This window comes from Acanthochromis polyacanthus, chromosome 5 (genome assembly GCF_021347895.1).
Source record: "Acanthochromis polyacanthus isolate Apoly-LR-REF ecotype Palm Island chromosome 5, KAUST_Apoly_ChrSc, whole genome shotgun sequence".
NCBI lineage: Eukaryota > Metazoa > Chordata > Actinopteri > Pomacentridae > Acanthochromis > Acanthochromis polyacanthus.
In genome coordinates this window covers 29,337,744-29,361,218 of record NC_067117.1, presented here as the reverse complement: position 1 = coordinate 29,361,218, position 23,475 = coordinate 29,337,744, and the positions used below count along the sequence as shown (strand labels likewise).

Below are 23,475 nucleotides of genomic sequence, written 5' to 3'. Positions count from 1 at the left end.
TTACAGACACCACACACTGCTGTTTGTGTGTGTGAACTAAATGTTTAACTGTGATGTAAAGCAACAACAACATAATAAACATAACAAGAGAGGAAGTGATCTCAGCAGGGGTTATATGACACATTTTTGTGCTTTTGGTAGCGTGGGAATTTTGGAATACACAGAGCAGCAAAACAAACAAGACAAATGAGTTTTTACATGGTTCGCTGACGTGCCTTGTTTAAACCTGCAGAACTTGAAAGCTGCATGAACTGAGAGAAATCACGTATAGTGCGTAAGTTTTTAGCAGATTTTAAACAGTGAGTGAAAAATAATCCTCACAATGCTAGAACGTCACTAAATTATATTTTCTCATCTTAACTTTGCAAGTTAAACTATTTACTGCTCAATTTCTACATTACAAAAATGTTGTAGCAGCACCCACCTGCCCACGGACACCGCCAGTTCCGGACATTGAAAAGTACGAGGGACCTGAATGCAGCATTATTTCCTGTTCAAAGCAAAGGATATACCGTCAGTGGAAGCCAGCTGCAGTTTAATGTATTTTCTGTTCCGGCATTTGTTTGACACTGTGTTTGAAACTTGTTTCCCGAGCGATGGAACCATAGAAAGCTTTCCGGAGATGTTTTGGGATTATTTGGTCGCTGCTGGACGACTGAGAAAATCCGCGGGCTCTTCGAGAGAGGTAATGTTAGCAGGCGAGCTAACGCCAAGCTAGCTAACAGCTAACTTACAGTTAGCAGAAAATAACGTCGCTGCCTTGTTGTTTTTGTGTCTCCTCGGGGGATCACACACACGGTAAACACGACTCAAAACCACCCAGGGCTGTGTCGTTAACTAACCGGGAAATGACTGCCAGACTGTGTTTGACGGTAACGAAACTAACCTGACGTTATGCATCAACAAGTGGTCTTTTATTTTGCACTGTGTGGGTGCTTTGGCTGTCTGACAGTAGAAACCAGTCGCTCCAGTCTTGATTGTTAATAGCGCATAAGTAACCCATTTTATGTGCCTGATTTGATGAAGCTGACGTTATCTCCCGGTGACAACGTTTGCAGCTAATGCCACACGTTACATAACGCTCACTTGTAATCTTTTTTCCCCTGGCAGCAGTTTTGAACACTGTCCTATTTTTTGGTGCCCTGATATCATTGGTTTTAACATGACAGTTGAGGGACAGATTGTGTGTGTGTTTGTGTGTCTCCATCCCAGCAGGTCTGGATGAGTCAGGGCAGATTTATTCGTTCACATAAGAAGCTTACACGCACACGCACGCCGGCAGACAGACAGACACTGACAGGGAAATCACAGGTCATATTCCAAGTGGACAAAAGAGCAGAAAAACATCTCATGAAAAGCCACCAGCACGTATCAGTCTTATTAGGATGGGTGCCACACAGCAGCTTGTGTCAACTCGGTGATAACACATTTCTGTGGCTCCTCAAGCTAGTGTGAGTAATCGGGTTGTGAATTGTAGGAATGTTGTGCACGAACCTGAATCAGGTTTCTCCTTTAAAACCAAAAACTAAGCATTATATATTACAGAAAGAAAGAAAGATCCTTCTTGACATTTGCACATACAACTCCATTCCCACAGCTGCACTGCAATGGATTTCTGAGAATATCTCGATAAAAGCATGATCACAGGTGGGAAGAAAAGTTAAAAAGTTAACATATTGGCAACAAATAGAATCTTTTCAGTATTACCAAGTGTGCGTAACATATATAATCAGAACATCTGTCATGCATGTGGTAGGCCACCCGTCACAATCAAACATGGGTGCTGCTGGTTGGCTTCGGTTATAATAAGTAATCCTTGAGCTGCTGTGCCGCACTCTTTCCCGCAACTGACGAAAGTATTTTGTGTAAATTCCCCAGAGGTGTTTACAGTTGGCTCAGAAGCCAACTTCATCAACAGAAGTTGTCTGTTGATGACTGAGGAGTGATTATCACCTATCTCATTTATGTGATTGGTGTGAAATAGAAGCAGAGATTGCTGCAGATTCAGTGTAATGTGTTTGCACCAGTACCTTCGTGCTAACTTAACAATATTGGATGTGTCGCAGAGCAATTTACATGTGCACTCTGTCAGTCGTTGTCGTTTATTGCTGTGTTCTTCTGAACATCTCGCAGGGCTCCAGAGTAACTTTTTAATTAGTAGCTCTGGTGCTACCAGCATTCTCAGTTAGTCACAGCAGCACATAGTTTGGTCGCCCCCCATCCACCTCCCACACTCTTATTTTGGTACAGCATCGCCACAACCATTAATCCACCTTGCATGCAGAGGAATGGTTGTCTTGACAAAACTTTTTGCTTGATATTATTTGCAAAATATTTCAATCTGAAAATGTATTCATTCTGTCACCATCTATAAATTGATTTGGTTAAACTCCTCACTTTCTGGACACATGCTTATTAATAGATGCTAATATTTACAGATTTACACTAAACGCCTGACATGCAGGCTACATGCTAGTAAAGCGGCCATAGTTTACTCAGACAAGTGTGAGACCAGAAATTAGCGACCAGAAATTAGCTGGTAAAGGATGAAATAACTCATTCAACTATTTTTCAGCTCTAGCACTACATTCACTGTAAGTGAATGTAATGGGCTTCTATTTCTTTTCAGCTGCCTCTGTCGAGATCTTTCTACCCGCATTTTGATCATCAGATGTGTCAAAGTCGACTTCTCTCGCTCCACATGTAGTTTTTTTTAAATTAATCCGTTCTAGATAGTTTCATCTATGGAACATGGTAATGACAAAATGAATTTTTTGACACCTTAGGCAGTGACAGATTGAGAGAGGCAGGGAAGAAGAAAGAAGGAAGGAGTGCTGGAGCCTATTCCAGCTGATACAAGGTAAAAGACACGGTACATACTGGATACCAGTCTGTCACGAACACAACAGACAGCCATGGACACTCACTGTCACATCTCCAGTCAATTTAGAAACTCTAGTTAACCTACCATGCATGTCTGTGGACTGTGGGAGGAAGCTGAGCAGCTCAACCTGCAGAAGCCTCTCACAGGCACAGAGAGAAAACTCAAACCCCTCATAGAAAGACTCCATCTAACCAGCAGCTGTACAGACAACAGTACTAACTGCAGCACTGTCATGCTGCTGCATCCTGATTTCTAAACTGTTTTGTCAATTTTGGACAGTTACAGTAGTATTTTATGTCAGTCCATCAGAACAACCGTAGAGCTGCTACACGTAATTAGTGAATGTCAGTGGTATCTATTTCAAATATTGCTTTTTTCTTTTTTGAGTAACAATCCCAAAAAAGTTACGACTTTTTGAGTATTTGATGTTTTGTAGTGCACTACAGTAGTGTCTTTGAGTGTTGAACTGTTTGATTAAAACAGCCCTTTTGAAGACTTTACCTTAGAATAGAGGGAATTATACTATTTTTTGACAAGTTACGGATATTTAATAATTTCAATAGACTAATCACAAAAACAGTTGGTAGTTTGATTAAAAATAGAAATAATTAACTTTTTTAACAAATTTAAACATGACATGATCGGCATAATTTGTTAAATGAACAGTTTTGTACCAGATTTTAATGTATGTTAATGTAGAGGGGGGAAAAAACCATTGTTTTTGTACTTTTAGTAATATTATGACAGTTTCCCAGAATTCTGAAACACTACAGGTTTGCCTGGAATGCCTAACTACTTAAAATTTCATATGCAACAAGTACCTCACAGATTTTTGAGAAACTAAAATCATACAAACAGGTTAAATACTGCATGAAAAGTGTTCATGCAGACAGTTGGTGTGCAGGCTTTTTATTCCCATGCATCGTCTTTATGGAACGCTCTTCCGTCTGACATTAGGCAAGCTTGCTCAGTAGAGGTTTTCAAAGCTAAGCTAAAGACCCACTTGTTCTCTGCTATATATGAATCATAACTTGTGAGGTACTGTGCCTTCTTAGATGTCATTTCTGTCAGTTTTACTGTTGTTGTGTCTTCTCAGCCATTGTTTTTATCAGTTATCATTTTATTGTAATTTACCTATTGCCCAGTAAAGCACTTTGACTTGAAAATTCTATATAAATGAAAGTTATTATTATTATTATTTTGAAACATTTTTTATAAAACATGGATAAACTGCATACAAAAATATAGTTTTCTTTCAGAATAAACACAATAATCTGCAAAAATTCTTTGTTTTTTTTTTTTTTAACTTAAAATGTATTCAGCTGACGTAAAGCTACACCTAAAGCCAAAAGCCCAAAAACTTGTTTGCAGGTCTGTTTATCTTAATAGGCAGTTAAAAAAATGGAAGCACTGGAGTTTAGACTAGAAATTTCTCAGTGCAGCAGATGCAGTAGAATTTTGGCATAGCACCGCGTAGCATGAAGGTATGAGATTCCATTGTAATATTTCTACACTGGAAAAGACGGTTAAACAGAGGTATCTTGAAAAGCAGAATTTATCAGATTTAGGCCGAGGCCTCCTCGACCATCAGATTTTTAAAACCACTCAACCTTTCTGGGAAGTGCGTTTCCTTCTCTTTCATGTCTCAGACGAGTAGAATAGTCTGCGGCGTGTAGAGAGACAGCAGGACGAGGAACACTGAGGCTGTTCTGAGGACGACGGGTGGCCATAGTCCTGTGCAGCAGCCACACACAGCATGTACAATTATTCCTCCCCTGTCCTCACTTTTTGGGCTTGCTCTGCGTGTCCCTCACAGCATGAACCCAACCATCTATCGTCTGCTTTCTATCTGCAGAGAAACCTTTTGTCTGCACAGAGGATCAACTGCTCATTTTTCTGTTCACACCCTATGATTATGTGACCCTTAAGAGTTGCACCCAGCAGAGGTGACACAAAGGAATGATTATAAAGCCCTTCTTAGACATGGAGTGTATAACTCTGCTGCCTTCATCGATCTATTAAAGTAACAGCATTCATACATGGGTCACCTTTACGTTGTATTTTGTTTGTGGCTTCATTTGGACAGACTCACCACAGTGATGGAGAGAGTTACAGCATGCTTGAGATACTTGCCGGACATGCCAGATTGGACAGTACATCAAGTGACTAAATCTGATATCAAGCTTCCCAAACTGTCCAAACTACTGATAGCCTAGTTTATTTATGATCTTTTGAACACTGAAAATTGCACGTTTTTATTTATTTATTGTTACCCATCTACCTGTAGTTGCGTCAATGATTCAGGTCACATTTTCTATCAATTGTGGGAAACATCCAATCACACAATATTGATTCTTTTACAAATATCCTGCTTCTTAGTAGTAGAAAAACTTGACGTGACAGAAAACCATTTATGACATTAGATAATGAATCAGACTTTTACAAGCAGTCCAATACAAATATCCCAAGCTCAGGACTCACCTGAGGATCGCCGCTGCATAACAAATGATTTAACTGCAGTGTATAAACTATGACTCTGTGACCAATATATCCTGAGTGATCCCGTCTGAACGTCGGAGGTAGTTTAGAATTGGATGTAAGTAGTGAAGTTTTTGCTCACTTTGGAGATGCTAATATGGACCCTGCTGCTGTCTGATGCTGCAGGTGTTTTATAAACTCAGGGGGAAAACTCCTGTAAATAGCTGGAAGTAACAAACTAAACTTCAGCTCCTGTTGTCTTTTTTTCAAAGTTAGAATCACAGCTTTGGATTAATGGATCACGTCATTTATCAGATCGGTTACTGTCACTGTCAGCTGCTTGTAGTATCATGTCTGTCCATGTGAACACACAACTGCTTGGATTCTTGTCACTGCAGCTCTGGAGTTTTTCCTTGGAAGAGCCTTTGTCTAAAAGCAGTATTATGCCAACCAAATTTCGTGAAACCTTTTAGTTCAGACTAGTGCTGAAAATTTTGAAGAACACATCTAGTTGCACCGTTTTTGTTATAGACATTCTGACTTTATTAGGAATATCGTTTTGTAATATAATGTTTCAGTTTGATATTTGCTTCCGTGTTATAGATTTAAAAATGGGATGGAGCTTTACTGCACCATCCAAAGCAGGTGGCATGAATTTGTGAAACATGACAGATTAAAGTCTTGGTCATTCCAAAATGTATTTTGTGTGGCTATTTAATAATTAGACTGAGACTATGTGGAACCACAGTGTGCATGTCAGTGATCAGTAATATGTTTGGTGATTTGGCAGGAAAATCTCTGGTGTTTTTGAACCAATATTGGTGCTTCAATGTGGAAAAAGCATTCTTCAAGTTGCTCCACACAAGCCGAAATGCATTACAAGTAGGTGCTTATCCGTTTAGATGTGTTTAAAGTGATGTTGAAATATTCTTATTTAGTAAGGCTGTTGTCATGACTTTTGCAGAAATCTGACCCCAGTGCTCACTCAGACTTGAAGCCAATATGCTCAGGTTAATGGAAAGGAATGAATGCCCGAGACTGGCTTACTTAATGCTAAAAAATAGGTTGATTTAGTCAGTTTAAAGTAGGATGCACCGGTTGCCTGTGTTCTTGGTCAATCAGTTCCAATGCAAATTGTTATTGGGGTCCATCAGTTAACAATTAAAAGAGCCTTTGGTGAGGCTCCAAAGCATCATGTAACTAAAGCAACTGAAAAGTCGTCCCACTCTACCTGGTGCTCACAAATATGTAAGTCAGTCACAAACTTTATGTACACGCCCACACAGCCCTGACAGGAAGTCTAAATTAGCTAAAGTAAAACCACCTGTGTGGGTGTAGTACCGATGTTTATGGGGTGTAATCGGAGCATATTATGATATTATGTCAGACAGTCACAAAGAAATTCTCAAATGAAAGTTGCACCCTAGCTCAGAAAGCAATACAACAGAACAAAAGCATGTGTTACAGTTAGGCTGATTATATTTCTTGCTTCATTATTGTCTACAAACCGCAGTTTACCCGACTGGTTAATCTGTTGCCTTACTGCAATGAAAGCATATTTACAGCTGCACGTAACTGTGGTTTGCTTGATGATGTTTCACACCATGCATCTAAGATAAAGACAGCACGAGACATATCGGTCCCAGCAGGGAACCCAGATGTGAGCAAGATGTTTGGCCTAGTCAGTAGCCACATCACAGTGCTGGATCACATTTAATGTGTTCTGCACCTGATAAAAACTGGATATTTATATGTGTAATCCTAATATTTCTGAGTAATTGGCTTAAAGTGAACAACAAGACATCCCATATAGATATATGTCAATATTAGTGGATCATGGTCCTAACAAGTAATGGGAGTCTATTTACCAACTAGCAACCTAGACGGTCCCAAAAATGTGCATTCAGACCTCCAGATTTTCCATACACAGCAAGAAGATGAGTAAATGTAAATGGACTTTTCATTCTGGGTGCCAGAAATTTCCATAAAGAGAGTGGCATTGAAGGTGTGTGACTTAACCCAGCTGTTGAAGAAACCACTGTTGAATTTATTTCACAGGGTATGTGTTGGAATAACCAGGCTGGAATGTAAGAACCACATGAAGGAAAAGCGCCTGTAGCAGACGGTGCACCTGGCCCTGTAAAATCACCTCTTATTCCTTGGCTGTTAAACATAATAAAATACGTCAATTACGCCAGATTTCTGTCCATACTTTTAGGTATCCAACACACTTACATACAGTGCTGTGCTGCAGTATCAGACATCAATATGCTAGCAGCAGATCCTTTGATTTCAAGCAGTTGTGAGGCGGGACCTCCATGGATTGAACTAGTTTATTTCACATGTCCCACAGATTCTTGATTGAACTCAGATTTGGGGAAATTGGAGGCCAAGTCAAAACTTCAACCTGAACATTTTCTGCAGTGTGACAACCAGCATTAACCTGCTAAAAGAAGGCCATTACAATAAGGAGATAACATTGCCATGCTATTCTTTTTACCATGATGCATTCTACTGCCATATCTGGTCTACTGATCAGAAGGTTCAAACCTCAGTTCTACCACACTGTCATTGTTGCACCCTTGAGCGAGGCCCCTAACCCTACCTGCTCCTTATCATGGCGTACCCTACACTCTGATTCCAGATGGGATATGCATAAACAGAATTTCCCAGTGCTGAAATGTATTTGTGAGAAAGAAAGACTGCTTTTTTCATCTCCAGGTAAATGCCAGCACATGATGTAAAAGAAAATGTAATTCATCAGACTAGACCACCGTCTTCCATTGCTCTTTGCTGACGTTGCCCTATACGTTGCAAGCTACGATGCTTTGTGTGTTCTGACATATTTCAAACCATGACGTTTTCAGCAGTTTGCTACTGTAATTCTTCTGTTTGTTCAGACCACATGCGTCAGCAGAGTCTTGTGTGCCCATAAACCAATCACTGATACTCCAACCGTTCTTCCTTTGACCACTTTTATTAGGTACTAACGGCTGCATACCCAAAAACACCCCACAAGACCTGCTGTTCTGGAGATGCAGTTGTCACGTCATCACAGCTTGATGCTTGTCAGAGTCACTCAGATTCTGACTCTGCCCATTTTTCCTGCTTCCAGCACATCAACTTCAAGAACTGCCAGTTTACTTGCTGCCTCATATATCCCACCCACTGACAGGTGCCATTGTAATGAGATAATGAATTCGCTTCACTTGTCAGTGTGGTTTTAATGTTGTGGCTGATTGGTGTATAAAGCGTTTGTTTTCCCATGTGTTTGCTGCTATTCATGCACACACTAAATGCTGGCATGTCTTTGTTTGACTGATCGAAGGAGGAAAGATTTTATCCAAATAACTGTGAATAAGCTGAACTCACTGAACCAGCATTCAGTGGTGTGTCTAAGGCCAATATAGCTTTGAGCAGCACTTTAGTGATTGATAATGATTTTTCTCTTCTCCTTTGTTTTTTTCCAGTGAGAGACATGGACAACTCTGTCACCCTGTGGCAGTTCCTTCTTCAGCTCCTGTTGGATTCTAATAATGACCAGCTCATCTGCTGGACCAATGAGGAAGGGGAGTTCAAACTATTGCAGGCGGAGGAGGTGGCCCGGCTGTGGGGAGCCCGCAAAAACAAGCCCAACATGAACTATGACAAGCTCAGTAGGGCACTCAGATACTACTACGACAAGGTAAATACCCATTTCTTTATCTATTATAGGATATACAGCGAAGAAGCTGTCCTGTATTTCAAGCTCAGTCTTTTGGTCTTCAGGTCCTGTGTAATGTAACAAGTCCAATAATGGTCCATCCAGCTGCACAACTACTGCTTGTGCTCTACGTTGTCTATTTTATTTTGTTGTGGCCTTCAGTTCCAAATTTTGATTAATAGTGATTTATTTATTTGACCGATATGTTTCTATTGGCTGTAACTGACATAAAAGACAAGCGGCGAAAGACGGTAGTACGTTGCATTTGAGATGTTATGATAAACATCAAAGATTTTCACCTGAAATTGTCTGTTTTTGGAAAAAAAATCTACATCTGTATCATCTCAAATGGTCCTGATTATTTCTACAATGTTCTAGTGTCACCCTAAAGCTTTTTCAGATATGCGCTCTCCTCAATTCCGCACCTATCAGGATACAAAAGGAAGTGTACATAAATGCAAAACTTAACTGCAATTAAGAACAGATACTAACTGGTAAAAGATTAACGATACTCACCAATAATGAATATGATCAGAATTTTACCCCACAAAACATTACGAGGAGCTGAAGTTTGTTTCTTCCAGATGTTTAGAAGTATTTCCTCTGAGTTCTTTGAATACCTGCAAAATCAGACTGCAGTAGGATCCATGTGTGTTTCCAAAAAGCGATAGCTGCACGTATTTGCACCGAGACTTTAATGAAATCCCTATAGCTATGAATTCAACCAGGAAGATTTGCAAGACTAAACTAGAATCCTGCAAATAATAAAGGATTGATGAAGCCATGTTCGCTGTCTAAAAGGGGCTTAAAACAACTGATGCAGTAGTTCTAGTTCAGGTTGTGCTTTTTGATTTATATGATTTGTCAAAAAATGCAAAAGGAAGTAAAGTTATACATCCAAAAAAATACTTAAATAGCTAGTTTCCGTCCCTCTTGGATGAAGATAAAATAATAATAATCATAATGACAATAATGTCACTACAGTCTTCATAAAATGTATATATTTCCACTCCTCCAGGGTTGCCATAAAGGTTAATATGAATTTGATCAAATTACATCATTTTATATGTGCAAAATCTGCCATACACTACCGTTCAAAAGTTTGGAGCCACTTAGTAATGTCCTTATTTTTAAAAGAAAAACATTTTTTTCAATGAAGATGACATTAAATTAATCCGGAATCCAGTGTAGACATTGTTAATGTGGTAAATGATTATTCCAGCTGGAAACAGCTGATTTTTAATGGAATATCTCCATAGAGGTACAGAGGAACAGCAACCATCACTCCTGTGTTCTAATACTACATTGTGTTAGCTAATGGTGGTGAAAGGCTCACTGATGATTAATAATAATAGTGGATTAGATTTATATGGCGCTTTTCAAGGCACTCAAAGCGCTTCACAATGGATCCATTATTCATTCACTCACACAGGTGGTGGTAAGCTACATTTGTAGCCACAGCTGCCCTGGGGCAGACTGACGGAAGCGTGGCTGCCAATCCGCGCCTACGGCCCCTCCGACCACCACCAGCATTCACACACAGAGCAGCACTGGAGGCAAGGCGGGTAAAGTGTCTTCTCCAAGGACACAACAGCACATGACTAGGTCAGAGTGGGAATCGAACCGCCGACCCTTTGATCATTGGACGACCCGCTCTACCACCTGATCCACAGCCGCCCCAATTAGAAAACCCCTGTACAATTATGTTAGCACATGGATAAATGTGAGGGTTTTCATGGAAAACATGAAATTGCCTGGGTCACCCCAAACTTTTTAAAAGATGTAAAAGTGTATAACTGTCAATAATAAACCAAATACATGATGCTTAAGTGTTTTGAAGCAGCAGCTAGAAACCCAGACCAAATCATTTTCTCCAGACTTTCACCAAAGTGTACACATTGCAAGACAGTGGAAGACAATAGCTCAGATACATCCAACCCATAAAGATGTAAAATCAGCTAGTTCTACTCCCTCATTAAACTGTCCGGATTGCATCAGTATACTATTATATTTATCTGTAGGAGTTTAATGTCTGCTTCTTCATTGTCACTACTGTCAGTGTATGCATCCTGTGTGTGTTGCAGCTGGTACCACCATTTACTTCAAATTCGTTGTGATGTCACAAAATTGTTTTGCACATATGCATGTCTCAAACTCAGGTTTTTAATAAGTACAATAATCTTTCTTTTTTCAAGTACCAAACATCATTCTGATCAATGAAGGCCAAATTTTCAAATAAGTCTACTACAAGCAAGTGACATTTTTGAGTGAAGGGTGTCTTTGAAGTCCACTGCTGAAGAGAAGCAGAGTGCTGTCAGTCTCCCACTCTGCTTGTGGTTTGGTAGAGTCACAGCCTGACCGTGTGGGTGTTCAGGGCAGGGCTGCGATGGTATGTTTGGCTGTAGCATTTGTGGCTACTAGTTTAGTACAGACAGGAAGGACAGAGCTGTCCCACGCACAAGGCTTTTCTGTGGTCGGCTCTTGTATTACTCTGTCTTTGGTAGAGGATACTACACCAGGCCGTCTTGTTTCTGCTCTCACTGTGTGTTTTCTGCCAACATGAATGTGATGTTTGCCTTTTTCTGTTTTTCTTTTTAGAACATCATAAAGAAGGTGAACGGGCAGAAGTTTGTGTATCGTTTTGTGTCCTATCCCGACATCCTGAAAGGAGATGTTGGCACCCGAGCAGAGAGCGGAGACGTTGGCGCCGGGGGCGTTCCTCCCCTGTTGAGAAGGGAAGACAGCAGTGGACAGGAGGGTGATTCAGGTGATAGAGCCAAGGTGGGGGGTACTACAGCAGCTCTGGGCTCCAGCACCAAGCAGTCGAACCGCAACGACTACATCCACTCTGGCTTGTACACCTCCTTTACCCTCAACTCTCTGCAAAATGGACGCCAGCTCTTTAAGTCCATCAAAATAGAGAATCCAGCCGAGAAGATGGCTGACAAGCGGGGCGTCACTGCCACCTCACAGAGCCTGGAGACAGTTTCTCAGCAGCAACAACCAACCGCTTTGCCGTCAGTCATCAAGTTTGGAAACACCCCTCCGAAACCAGCACTTGCACCGCCTCCTCAGGTTGCCATAGAGACGACCCTGATGCCCAACCAGTTGGATCTACTCCAGAATCCACCCCAGATGGTTGAGGACATCAGCACACACTCCTCGCTGCCGCCCCATTCTGTTTACTCATTCGAACACATCCGCCCATCAGAACCAACGTTCACACCAGCCCTGACCTCAGCCAGTCCGTCTCCCAGCATAGTGCTCGACTCCTCCCAGGAGCTGGTGATCGACAGCGACATCGAGTCCAGGTCTTCTCAGCCCACAGATGTTCCAGCACTGGAGTCCACAGACACTCAGGCACAGGACAAGGCTAGTATACATACAAACACACCTCACACATTACTAGTTTAAGATTAACTTTGGGTGTAATGATAAAACTTTGCAGAAATGCAGAGAATTGGTAATACTTTTTTGTGACTTGTTATATATATATATATATATATATATATATATATATATATATACGTTTTTATGTATAAATAATTGCTAAAATAGGCTGTTTATTTTGTAGCACCACCCTTTACAATTGTATTTTTATTCATTTCTGTTTTTTATTTGGTTCATTTCAGACATAGTATCATAAAGAGAAAAACCAAAACAAAACATGCAAAATGAAAAACAAAACACAAAAAAACAATCAAGCCAATTCCAAAACCTAAAATAATGTCTGAAAACGAGTAAAATGAAGTTTATCTTATCTCCGACTCGCTACGTGTCTTTACATTTCATATCTTACTGTTTCCTGTTTAAACCTTATACTTTGATTCCTCTTTAGAACCCCCACGGACACATTTACTGCACACATTATTATATTTTTCAAGCAGTGTTTCCAGCACACTTTTGATTTGACTCATGATGAACAACAAATACACTGAGTTGTCTTTATTGAATTCAGTTCTAAAAGCTGTGTTTGTTCTGATTTGATACACTTTACGTTGGACTGTAGCACTGCCATTGCATAATTATTGTGTATGCTAAATATTCTATATTATTAATCTAATTCACTATGGATTGCTGTTTTTTCCCTGATGTTTTCAAACCTAAAAGCACACACATATCTTTTTGCACTGTGACTTACCGGCTTTATTGAACCAAATATTCCAGAGTTTGTCTCATGTAAAAAAAAAAGACAACCGTTTGCGTCCACCAGGTGGACAGTGCCATCGGTTTGTCAGGAGATGAAACCAGTCTGGTGGATGCAGAAACCAGTTCATCTTCAGTGAGCAGCAGCACAACAGTCAGCACGCAGAGTATGGGGAAGACACGCAAGCCACCCAAAGTCCTGCAGATCAGCCCTCCAACTCTGCTGGTCACCGCCTCTGACTTCTCCCCCATGAACCTCTGCAGCCCCTCGCTACCTACCGCCTCTCTCACACCAGCAATGCTACAGGTAAGAGTCTGGCCTTATCTTTGTTAGCCCTCTGTTATTACGTCTTGTTCTGCCAGCTGTCTCTCTGGTCTAGACCAGGTTGGTTTGTCTTTAAGAAACAACAGGAAAGCTAATCTCTTCGTTTGCAATAAGCAGATACATTTATCAGGATATCTCCCCCTCGTTTATTTATAGCATCTAACCACACACTGCCGACACTATCTTTCTTAATTGGCTTATCTACTTCTTCTCTAGATTCTTTGGCATCCGTTGTTCCTGTCATAACTCCTCTCACAATGTGGGTTAGAGACGCTAGGAGAGAGGCGTTGCAATCAGTGTGAAGTGTCAGCAGTTCGTGAAAACCCACAGCTACTGTATATGAGCTAACAGTGAGCTTGTAACAGATTGTTTTGATGTGTCATTGGTAAGCTTGCATAGATAAAGTTGCATAATAATACTTTAAAGTGCTGCTATTGTTGTAAAATATGCTCCAGGCTTCCAAGAAATAGATCCATTTTACAATCAGTGTGTCATAGATCGAGTCACGCCTCATAAACTGCAGAGAGCTGGAGGGAAGATGAGTGTGTGCTGAGTATAGTTGCAAGGTTATTTCACTTTAAGTAGTTGTGTTGCTTTATTATACTAGTAATTTACCAGTAGTAGGTGTGTTTGTTTCAGGTTTATCATTGTGTTGGTGGTGCAAAGCTCAGCGCTGTTTGTTGATATGAAACTAGAGTTAAGGTAGTGTCTGTAAATTGTTAGATACTATCAAATTAATGGCAGTAATTGCATAATCCATAATGTGTTTTTCAAGTAAATATCAAGAAGTAGATAATATGTAACTAAATTAATAACTTTGTAAATCAGTGATAGGAAAAAATGTCTTTTTATCAATGAAGTAAACTGAAACTGCCACAGGGCAGAGCAGCATGAACATGCATCCACTCATCCTTTAGTACCACATGTTTCAAACATCCATGTCTTGTAACGGATGTAAATGAAAAAGTGGACGTAGTTGCAGAAATGATGAAAAATCTGAATTTGGGAGCACAACGCTCCGCGTTATACTCCATTTCTGTAGTGTAGGTAAATCTAATATTTAGAAAGGAGTTGGGCACCAGACAGGGACAGTAAACACTCAACCTGTCAGAAGTCAGGGGGATGACCCAGATATCTCTCCACTCTCACTACAAAAATGCACTAAATTAAATGAAAACGCACCCAGCACTTCAGTCTCACTAATTAGATCTAGCTAAATTCAACCCACATAATATTATTATTGTCCAGGAAATTCCAGTGTATCCAGCCAGTTCTTGGAAGAAAATCTGTTGTCTAATTTTGTGTGTTCAACACGATGTCCAGAAATTGCATTAAAATTCCAAATTTCTGCCCTTTCTTTAACTGTCACTGCTCTCACTGTTCTTCCCCAGGCTGCCTTTGTGAGTTTTTTTTCTCAGTACACATGCAGGCCAGATTTATCTCCTTCCTTCATTCATTTCCTGTCCAGTGTAAAAGAGCTAAGTTGTACATTTTTATTTCCCCTTATTGCTTTAACGAAATCAGAAGACCTCTTAGCTGGACAGAACCCTAAATTTGCCTTGTACAAAAACAAAAAAACAACAAATCCTCCAGCATGCACTGATTCTGACCAGCAGGTGGCAGCACTAGTGCAGCAACGTGTACTAAATATTTCCTTGGCCTTGTTTTTGTGGTTAATTGTTCCCGGTGATGCAGATCACATGACAGGATAGAAATCAGAGTCTATTAGATCTGCTGGTTCAGACAATGCTGTTTTTATTCTGTGCTTCATTCAGCAGGTCATTTCAAGTGTGGTTAGGAGCTCAGTCAGCTCCCATATCATGGAGTTCCTCTTTCTGTTTTCTTGATTGAGAAAACAGAAAATGTATTGAACCAAGTTTTTTGAAAATTAGTACTTAAAATTCTTCATGTGTTTTTGTTGAACCTTGAGACTGTAAAACTTCCACTATAACCCAGCTTCATGTTACTGTTTTTTTAATTATTAGTTGTTCTTACAGCTGCTTGCAACATTAGCTCTATCCATGCCAGTCTCAGGTTTTGTCAAAGACTACTTCATACATTGTATCTGTCAACACTGGAAGCAAACTAAAGCACAGACAGGTTTAGAAGCAGCCTGTCTGTGTCTCATGGATGATAAAGTGTCTGTGTGTTTTTCCACTACCCACCCTATCATCTGTTCATTTATGTATTTTTATGGCCGTTATTAAGAGCAATCAGTTGTATTAATAGTTTTCTTTATAAGCCACTTAGCTGTGCTAGGTAACACGTTGTTTATTTAAAGGCCCAACATGTATTAAACAAGCTTCTGAAGTAGTCAGCCATCGTGTTTGTTTGAAAATAAACACAATTTAACTGCCTAGAGCAACTGTTTAGCTCACTGCTCCATCATGGAAAACTTGCTGACTGACCTAATCGTCCCTTTTACGCTGTGTATCCACGCACACGAGTTTGTTTAATGTATCTTCATGCTGAACAGGTTGCACCAAACAAGATGTCCAGAACATAAAATGACCTTTTTCTTGTTTAAACAGCTTCTTCTGGTTGTATGGAAAGCTGTTTGATCCTGCCTGTATTGCTGTTTTTAAGGAGATGAAACAGCAGGGCTACAAAACTGATTAAAGCCACCAGTTGTTCAGTGGGTTTTAGGAGCTTCTGTTGACTTTCTGTCTCTGTTTCCATCCTGGTCATCCATTAGATTTAGTTTGTAGCTGCAGGCTTTGGTTCGGTTATATTTGTCTGACTTTTACTTGTAGTCGTCCTCATAAGGGTCCACGGGTTAATCTGCTGCTAGTTTCTAGTAGTTCACACATATGGGTGTATTCCAGAAAACAGGTTATTTAAATGTGAAAGGAGGTGAAAGAAATTCTTTATCTGTATGGTGTTAATTCATAGCGTAGATCATCTCAAGGTGCTTCTCAAAGTAAGGCGAATGACTGACAAAATTGTACAGAGAATCTCAACAAATCCAAGGTTTCCTTTGGATTATTTCCTACTTTTTTGAAGAGCATTCTCTGGGTTCACTTTCATGGTCACTACACAACAAGAACATGCTGTCCTATTCTGCCAAGTTCGTGCCACCAGGTTTCTCCCTTTACGCTAAAGTTGACAAAACGGAATATATTAGGAAAGCAGCTGTTTGTAGAAAATTCAAGAAAGTGGCTCTTGCACCTCCAACACCTGCTGACCACAAACGTCTCAGGACCGCCAAAGAGAAATTCTACAAGATTGCAGGAGACAAATGTTGATTAAAGTTAATGATGATAGTTTCAGTTATATTCTGAATTTCCACAGCATTTATACAAAGACTTGTGTCTTACAGTAACACACTATGCTTCACAGTATACTGCAACTAATATCTCTCAGCCGTTGCACTATATAGGTCATTCAGTTCAAATCAATTTTATTTATTTAGCGCCAACTACAAGTCAAATTGTCTCAAGATGCTTTACAGAACCCATATGCCTGAACCCCAGAGCAAGCCATGTGGGATGCAGCACACATTATTATAAGTGTTGAATCCTTGAGGCCTGGCCTTTTCTTGGTTGCCAGGTCAGTTGTAACATCAGAGCTTATTGATGGTGGTTTGTTCTAGTAATCATGCAAGCTTGGCTCAGAGTGAACATATTCAGAGTTGTTTGAAGAAAGTTTTTCAGAGTTTAGAGTCGAAGTCAGAGTTTGTTTAACCTGCTTTCTAGAACAGCCCCTGACGATGAGATGAGATTAACATTACTGATGCAGGGAGCAAAATGGTTGTACCACACAGCTTATTTCTGTGTAACTTAAAGACACAAAACTGATATGCACTGTTTCTGGTTTCCCTGAATTTGTACAACAGGGGTGCAGAGTTCAAATTTAGCATAAAGAGACACATCAGCCATAAAAATCAACAAGAAAAGCACTCAGAGAACACAGTACTCTCCAAGGCTGTTCAATTGTTGCATGATTTCCTATGGATAAGTCCCAATAAGCAGTCGTAGTAGGATCATGTGATCATCTGCAGGTAGCTGACGTAATGTTCACTTGTCATAGTTACAATGATGCTATGCTGCTGTCTCACAATAATATAGAAATCTTTAACAAATCCATTGATTTAAACTATAAGCTACATCGCTGCCAAAATCTAAACATTTGGTCCTTTTGTCATTTCTGACCTTCCCTGAAAATTTCATCCAAATCCGTTAGTCCATTTTTAAGTAATGTTGCTCACAGACAGATTGACAGAAGGACAAACGTACGCCAATTGTCATTTAAGTTGGCAAAATATACTGTAGATTCTCCCATCTATGTTGGACTTGTAAATTGAGATTGAACAATGATTTCTATCCCAGGTCAGTATGTCATTTGTGTTTCTGTACAGCTATGTGTTATTACGTAAACACCACTTTGGACTAGTCAGATTTATCCATTGGTCCTTGTTTGTCTACCTCGACAGACTCCAACTCTTCTGTTGACTCCAAGTCCGCTGCTGTCCAACATTCACTTCTGGAGCACGCTCAGTCCAGTCGCTCCGCTCAGTCCAGCAACACGACGCCAGGGAGGCCACCTTTTCCAAGTCAGTACCCAAGAGTAGCTCATCTAGTATCACTAAATCTCTCTGTGTTTAACTGTAAATGTAATTAAAGCTCACTGTCCCACTCCCTTATGTTCTGTTTCCAGTTCCCGTCAGTTCTCACCCCTCAGTTCCAGATCCCAGTACACAGCATGGATGGGACCAACACACCGGGCCCAATTTCACCAGACCCTCAGAAAACATAGACTCAGCCCCCTCCTCCCACCCTCAGAAAGCCAGGCAACCCTTCACTTCTTCTGCATCTCCTGCTCCCACACTGAGGACAATGATGTGGGAGTTCTTTCTCTCACGTTGGTGCTTTGAAGTCCGCTGCCACAGAAACTCACACTACAGTCAGGTGTGTGGAGGGAGGGAGGGTGTGGACAAATGTTGGCAGTCCAGGTTTGATGAATGAGGGTAACACGTTTGGTTTATTTCCTGGCATTCACACCCTCAGGATGCTTTTCTGTACTCACTCATCATCATCATCATCATCACCACCACCGTCATGCTAATGCACTCTCTGATTCTTTTTGTCTGGCTTTTTTTGGGACCCTGAGTCACAACACAGGAGGGACGAATTTCCATGGCAACAGTGCGTTGCTTGCCGGTTGGACCCTCAGCAGCCACAAGCTGCTTCATACTCGAACACACAGATCAGGGGGATTACAGATATCTGAATCAGTGCTTTTTATAGAATTTCCTTCTTATCTTGTGCAGCAGCGTGATTGCCAAACAAGACAGGTTTTATGCTATCCGTTCCTGACCTGTTTTCTCCTCAGTTGACTGTGATTCTTTTTTCATTTTGTGCTCCAATCTTACCTTTTGCTCTTGTTTTAAAGGTAGTGCTTTAACCTGATAACCTGCATGTTTACCTGCAGCTCTTTTATGTTTTAGCCAGTTCTCAACCTGAACTTAAATGCCAAGCCTTGCCTCAGCTGCTGTGAAATGCTGGCCATATCCAACGAGACTTTTACCTTAACTTGTCTTATCATAATAATGTTGCCATAATCTGAGCTGAACCTTGAAATCGTCCCTCTGTATATCTCTTCTAATGTACAGTAGATTCAGTAGAATAGCACTGAAAGCCAGTGTGGCCACGTGTGCCTCCTGTTGGTAAACTTTCACGTGGGAATGAAAGAAAGCAAAGCCATAACTGCTTCTGTGCATTGACTCTGTAAGCCACAGTGCATGAATCCTGCCCTGATTACCTTCATTTTGCCATTTATAACCTAATACTGCAATGTTGAAAGCAACCACATTTAAGGCATCATTCTGGAGACATTTCTTTAAAGTGCTTCAAAGAAATACTTCAACGAAACAATCAGCATCAAAGGAATAGTTTTCAAAATACTCGTATGTTTTGTTGCCATTGGACAAGATTGGACATACGCCGATCAGTCACAGCATTAAAACCACTGACAGGTGAACATCAATAATCTTGTTACAATGCAATGTTCTGCTGGGAAACCTTCTATACTGGGGTTCATGCGGGTGTTGCTTTGACACGTAGTACCCACCTAAACATTGTTCCACCTTTCACATAGCAATGACACTCCCAGACAGCAGTGGTCTCCAGCAGGACAATGCCACACTGTGAAAACTGCTCAGGAACTGCTCAAGGAACATGATAGAGAGTCTATGGTGTTAACCTCCAAACTCCCCAGATCCCAAAATGATGGAGCCTCTACAGGATTACAAGCCAGGTTCACAGAGGCCTCCCTACAAAACACTCCCAAACGTCACGTGTCCCAACATCCTAACAGGTCGGTTTTGTTTTGGTGGCACGAGGAAGACCTGCACGATATCTGGCACGTTGATACAACGTTGTGACTGATAGGAGTATAAAACTGGAGCTAGAAGATAATTAACTTGGCGCTAAGACTGGAAACAGAGATAAACAGCTATTCTGGTTTAAAATTCATTCACCTACTAGCACCTCATAAACTTAATGTTTAGCACGCAGTATCTGTTGTGTTCAATCCAAATGAAAAGCAAGTTTACCATTTATGACAGACTCATGTGTCAGACATTTTCTACGTGTCTCCGAGGAATCTTTTGAACCTCAAGCAGGTTCTGTCTTTTCTTGGCTTCTGTCACATCTTTACTTGTGTGACTCAACAGATGTAGGATGCAGGCATAAGCCACCGCTCCTTTCAGTCAGCTTTGTCCTTCATTTTACCATCAGTGTGTTTTCTTCACGATAAGAAAGAACAGCCACCTCCAAAGAGAAACCTACCACACTGGAAATTTCCAGTTTTTGCTGATAATTTGGGTTGTGTAGTAAGGCAGGCTGCTAGTTTTTTGAAGTGGATTATCCATTTTAAAATGGTGTGGTTTTTTTTTTCCCCCCTTATAGCAGGGAGATAGTGTAGCAGTCAGTATGTACGACAGGTCTGGCTAAACGAAGGCTTCATTTCTACTCGGCTAATTTTTCACTGCAAAGCGACGTCCATGTAAATGGCACAGCAATGGCTCGACCTCGAGAGACCTTAGAAATGTTCTTTGTGCAGTATGACAGAGGCATGATGCCCTGAATGGAAAAGAGGAAAAAATAACCTTCAAAGAACTGAAAAAACATGGAAGTAAAATGTTATTACAAGTGTGTAGAGGTGTTACTAATACGCAGGAAAAAAAGTGATGGCTCCACATGCTATAAATTTTATTTTTGTTGCTCTGTGACGGATCCAGTCCAGCTGCTTCCTTCTGTTTTCAGTCTGACTTTTCACTGGCTCCAGCTAAAATCTCATTTTACAGACATGACATAAATTTTGGCAAGAAAGCAAATACATGTAAAACTACAGGGGGTCCTTGATTTATGTCGGAGTTCCTACAGTGTGACGTTAGTCGATTTTCGCCATAAGTTGGAACTCCGGTGAAATGGTAAACAAAGCCATTACTTGCATCACGATATCAATCGATTTACTTGTACAACTACAGTAACGACAAACAGTCATTATCTCACAGTGAAACACGACTCGGTAGGAATATACTGGCGAAAATATGAATTGTTAAGTCTGACTTATAATTGGGAGCCATAATGAAGTTGGTGAATATAGCATAATGCAATGTGGCATCAAATGTAAACAAAACCGTCTTATAGCATTGCGTGAGTACTGTACATACAGTACTGCTGTACTACAGTACATCCGCTCTGCTTACCGTGTGACGACGTATTCCTCCACTCGCCAACTAGTTCCATTGAACCAATTCCAACATAATGATGAAACGCCATACGTTAAACCGAGGACCGGCCCCTAATCTATTACGACATAACGGCGAAACGACACGGGTCAAGGACGTCGTACACCGAGGACCTCCTGTATTACTTAAAGTCTAAATGGAAGCAGACACAGATGGATTTTTTCCAGATAAATCAAATATCGCACAACTTTTGTGATTGTCTTGGCTTTAGTGACTTGTTGCTTGTAGTGCAGTGCTGTTCACTCAACTCAGATTTAATCCTCAAATGTCATTAACTAGACTCTTGTCATTGTAACCTTTAGCTTCTCCTTGACTTAACCCTCTGATTTGAGCTAAAAACATTATGACCGCCCGTCTAATAGGCTGTTGAAGTTTCACTTGCAGCTGATACAGCTCAGGCACCAAGACGTTAACCAGTTTGTGGTTGGTTGGTCGTCGCTGCTGGTAGAAGACACCCCACATGCCTTTGTGTTTAACAGATGAATAATCCGACTGAATAATTTGGCCCTTACTAAAGTTATCTAGCTGCCCATTTCTCCTACATCCCATTTGTTGATTTGGAGAACCAGCTGTTCACTTACTAACATATCCCACATCTTGACACGTGTCATTGTTACGAGATAATCAGCATTTCTAATTTCATCTGTGGTCCGAATGTCTTGGCTCGTCGGTGTACATTAAGTTTACATCCTGCAGAAGACAAATATTTGGTGACACTTTCCCATCTCCTCAGACCTCTCTGACAGATGAGTTTCACATTCGCTTTGTAAGTAATTTTAAAGCCATAAGTCTGAGACGCAGACTCCAGACGTAGATCCCACCTTTCTATGCTATCAAACGTGGAAATTGTACATCGCACTTGTTTACACGATGCTTGGATAGAACACACCCAAGTGTTTGCCAAAGTGTCACTTTCTAACCCAGGGATGGATGACCAGCGAATTCTGTAGGGGAGGGACGCTCATTTTTACTCCGCTACCAGACATCTGCCCCCTCAGCCTGCAGTCCGTCACAGAGATATACGGTGCCTTACCCCAGCCAAGCCCAAGGTTCTCTCCTAGATGTGGATGGAGTTCTATCATTGAAAAGGTTATATACATATGTGTGACAGCGCTCCGTTTTTTGTTTTTATGTCATATCTTTGTGTAGACCAAAACCCAGAAGTATGAAGTAAAACTTCACAGGGATATTTTAGCAGTTCAAATACGTCGCAGCGTTGTTGTTTTTTTTTTCTGGATGCATTACTGTACATACAGACAGCAACATGTGTTGATGAGCACAGCATGTAAAAATCAGGCCAGGTTTAAATTTGGTGTCTCTTTCCCACCTGCTTCTTAAATGTTTGTGATAACAGATTTACTCAGAAAGTATCTAAATATATATATATAGAAAACCTGTTTAGCATTTTTTTTGTTGGGGGTGGGTCGGGTGGGGGGGAATCAAGGCCTTACTGGGAGAAATGAAATCTATGTTTTCTATGTTAAATGTTTTGATATAGTGTTGATATTGTAAATGCAGATGTTGTAATGAAACGTTTGCACTTCAATTTTTGGGGTTCCTGTAGTATTGGATTCTGTCACTTTTCTACGACTCGGATTTGCTCTTTGATGAAGTGTTGTTTGCTTACTGAAAAATGTATATTTTCCCAAAGAGAGGATACAGTTATGCACTTATATTTTCTAAAGCATAACAGAGTAAAATCTAATCTTTTACTGTGTTTATCAAATAATTTACAGTAATTTGTAATTAGGCACTATCACATAATATATATTTGTGAGAAGATATAGTAGAAACCCAATGTAATTGGTAGCTTATACTGCATTTTTTGCAGTAACTTTATTTAGCAAACTATAAAATAGCTGGAAAAGACCCCCAAAGCCCATTTAAAGTTTCCTCCATTACGTCCCCTTGGACTCATCATTTAAGTATTTCTTCGTTTGTATCTTCTGATGATGTTTTTCCTCCACCTTACCTTAAAATGTACAATCTGGTTTTACAAGAAATGACACTGTTCTTGTTTTGTTCTGTCCAGTTCTCGATTTGTTGATGCTTTTTCAAATGTTTACAAGCTGCTTGTCTTAAGTGGCGTATTGATGTGCGAGAGGTGTAGAGGAAGTGTTTATTACAAAAAAACTAGATGAGACCAATAATAAAAGATCTCTAACTACATCTTACTTTATGTATCT

At 40.4% G+C, this 23,475-nt stretch overlaps 1 protein-coding gene across 1 annotated transcript; it reads left to right on the top strand.

The window, feature by feature from the left end:
• The first annotated feature begins 459 nt into the window (after window positions 1-459).
• Window positions 460-23,463, top strand: elk4 (ETS transcription factor ELK4). The gene is made up of 6 exons (XM_022219934.2): window positions 460-685; window positions 8,833-9,047; window positions 11,664-12,437; window positions 13,279-13,518; window positions 17,969-18,088; window positions 18,193-23,463. Exons 2-6 carry the CDS (start codon window positions 8,841-8,843, stop codon window positions 18,289-18,291), a joined length of 1,440 nt encoding a protein of 479 aa, XP_022075626.1. The 5' UTR covers window positions 460-685; window positions 8,833-8,840; the 3' UTR covers window positions 18,292-23,463.
• Window positions 23,464-23,475: the final 12 nt, after the last annotated feature.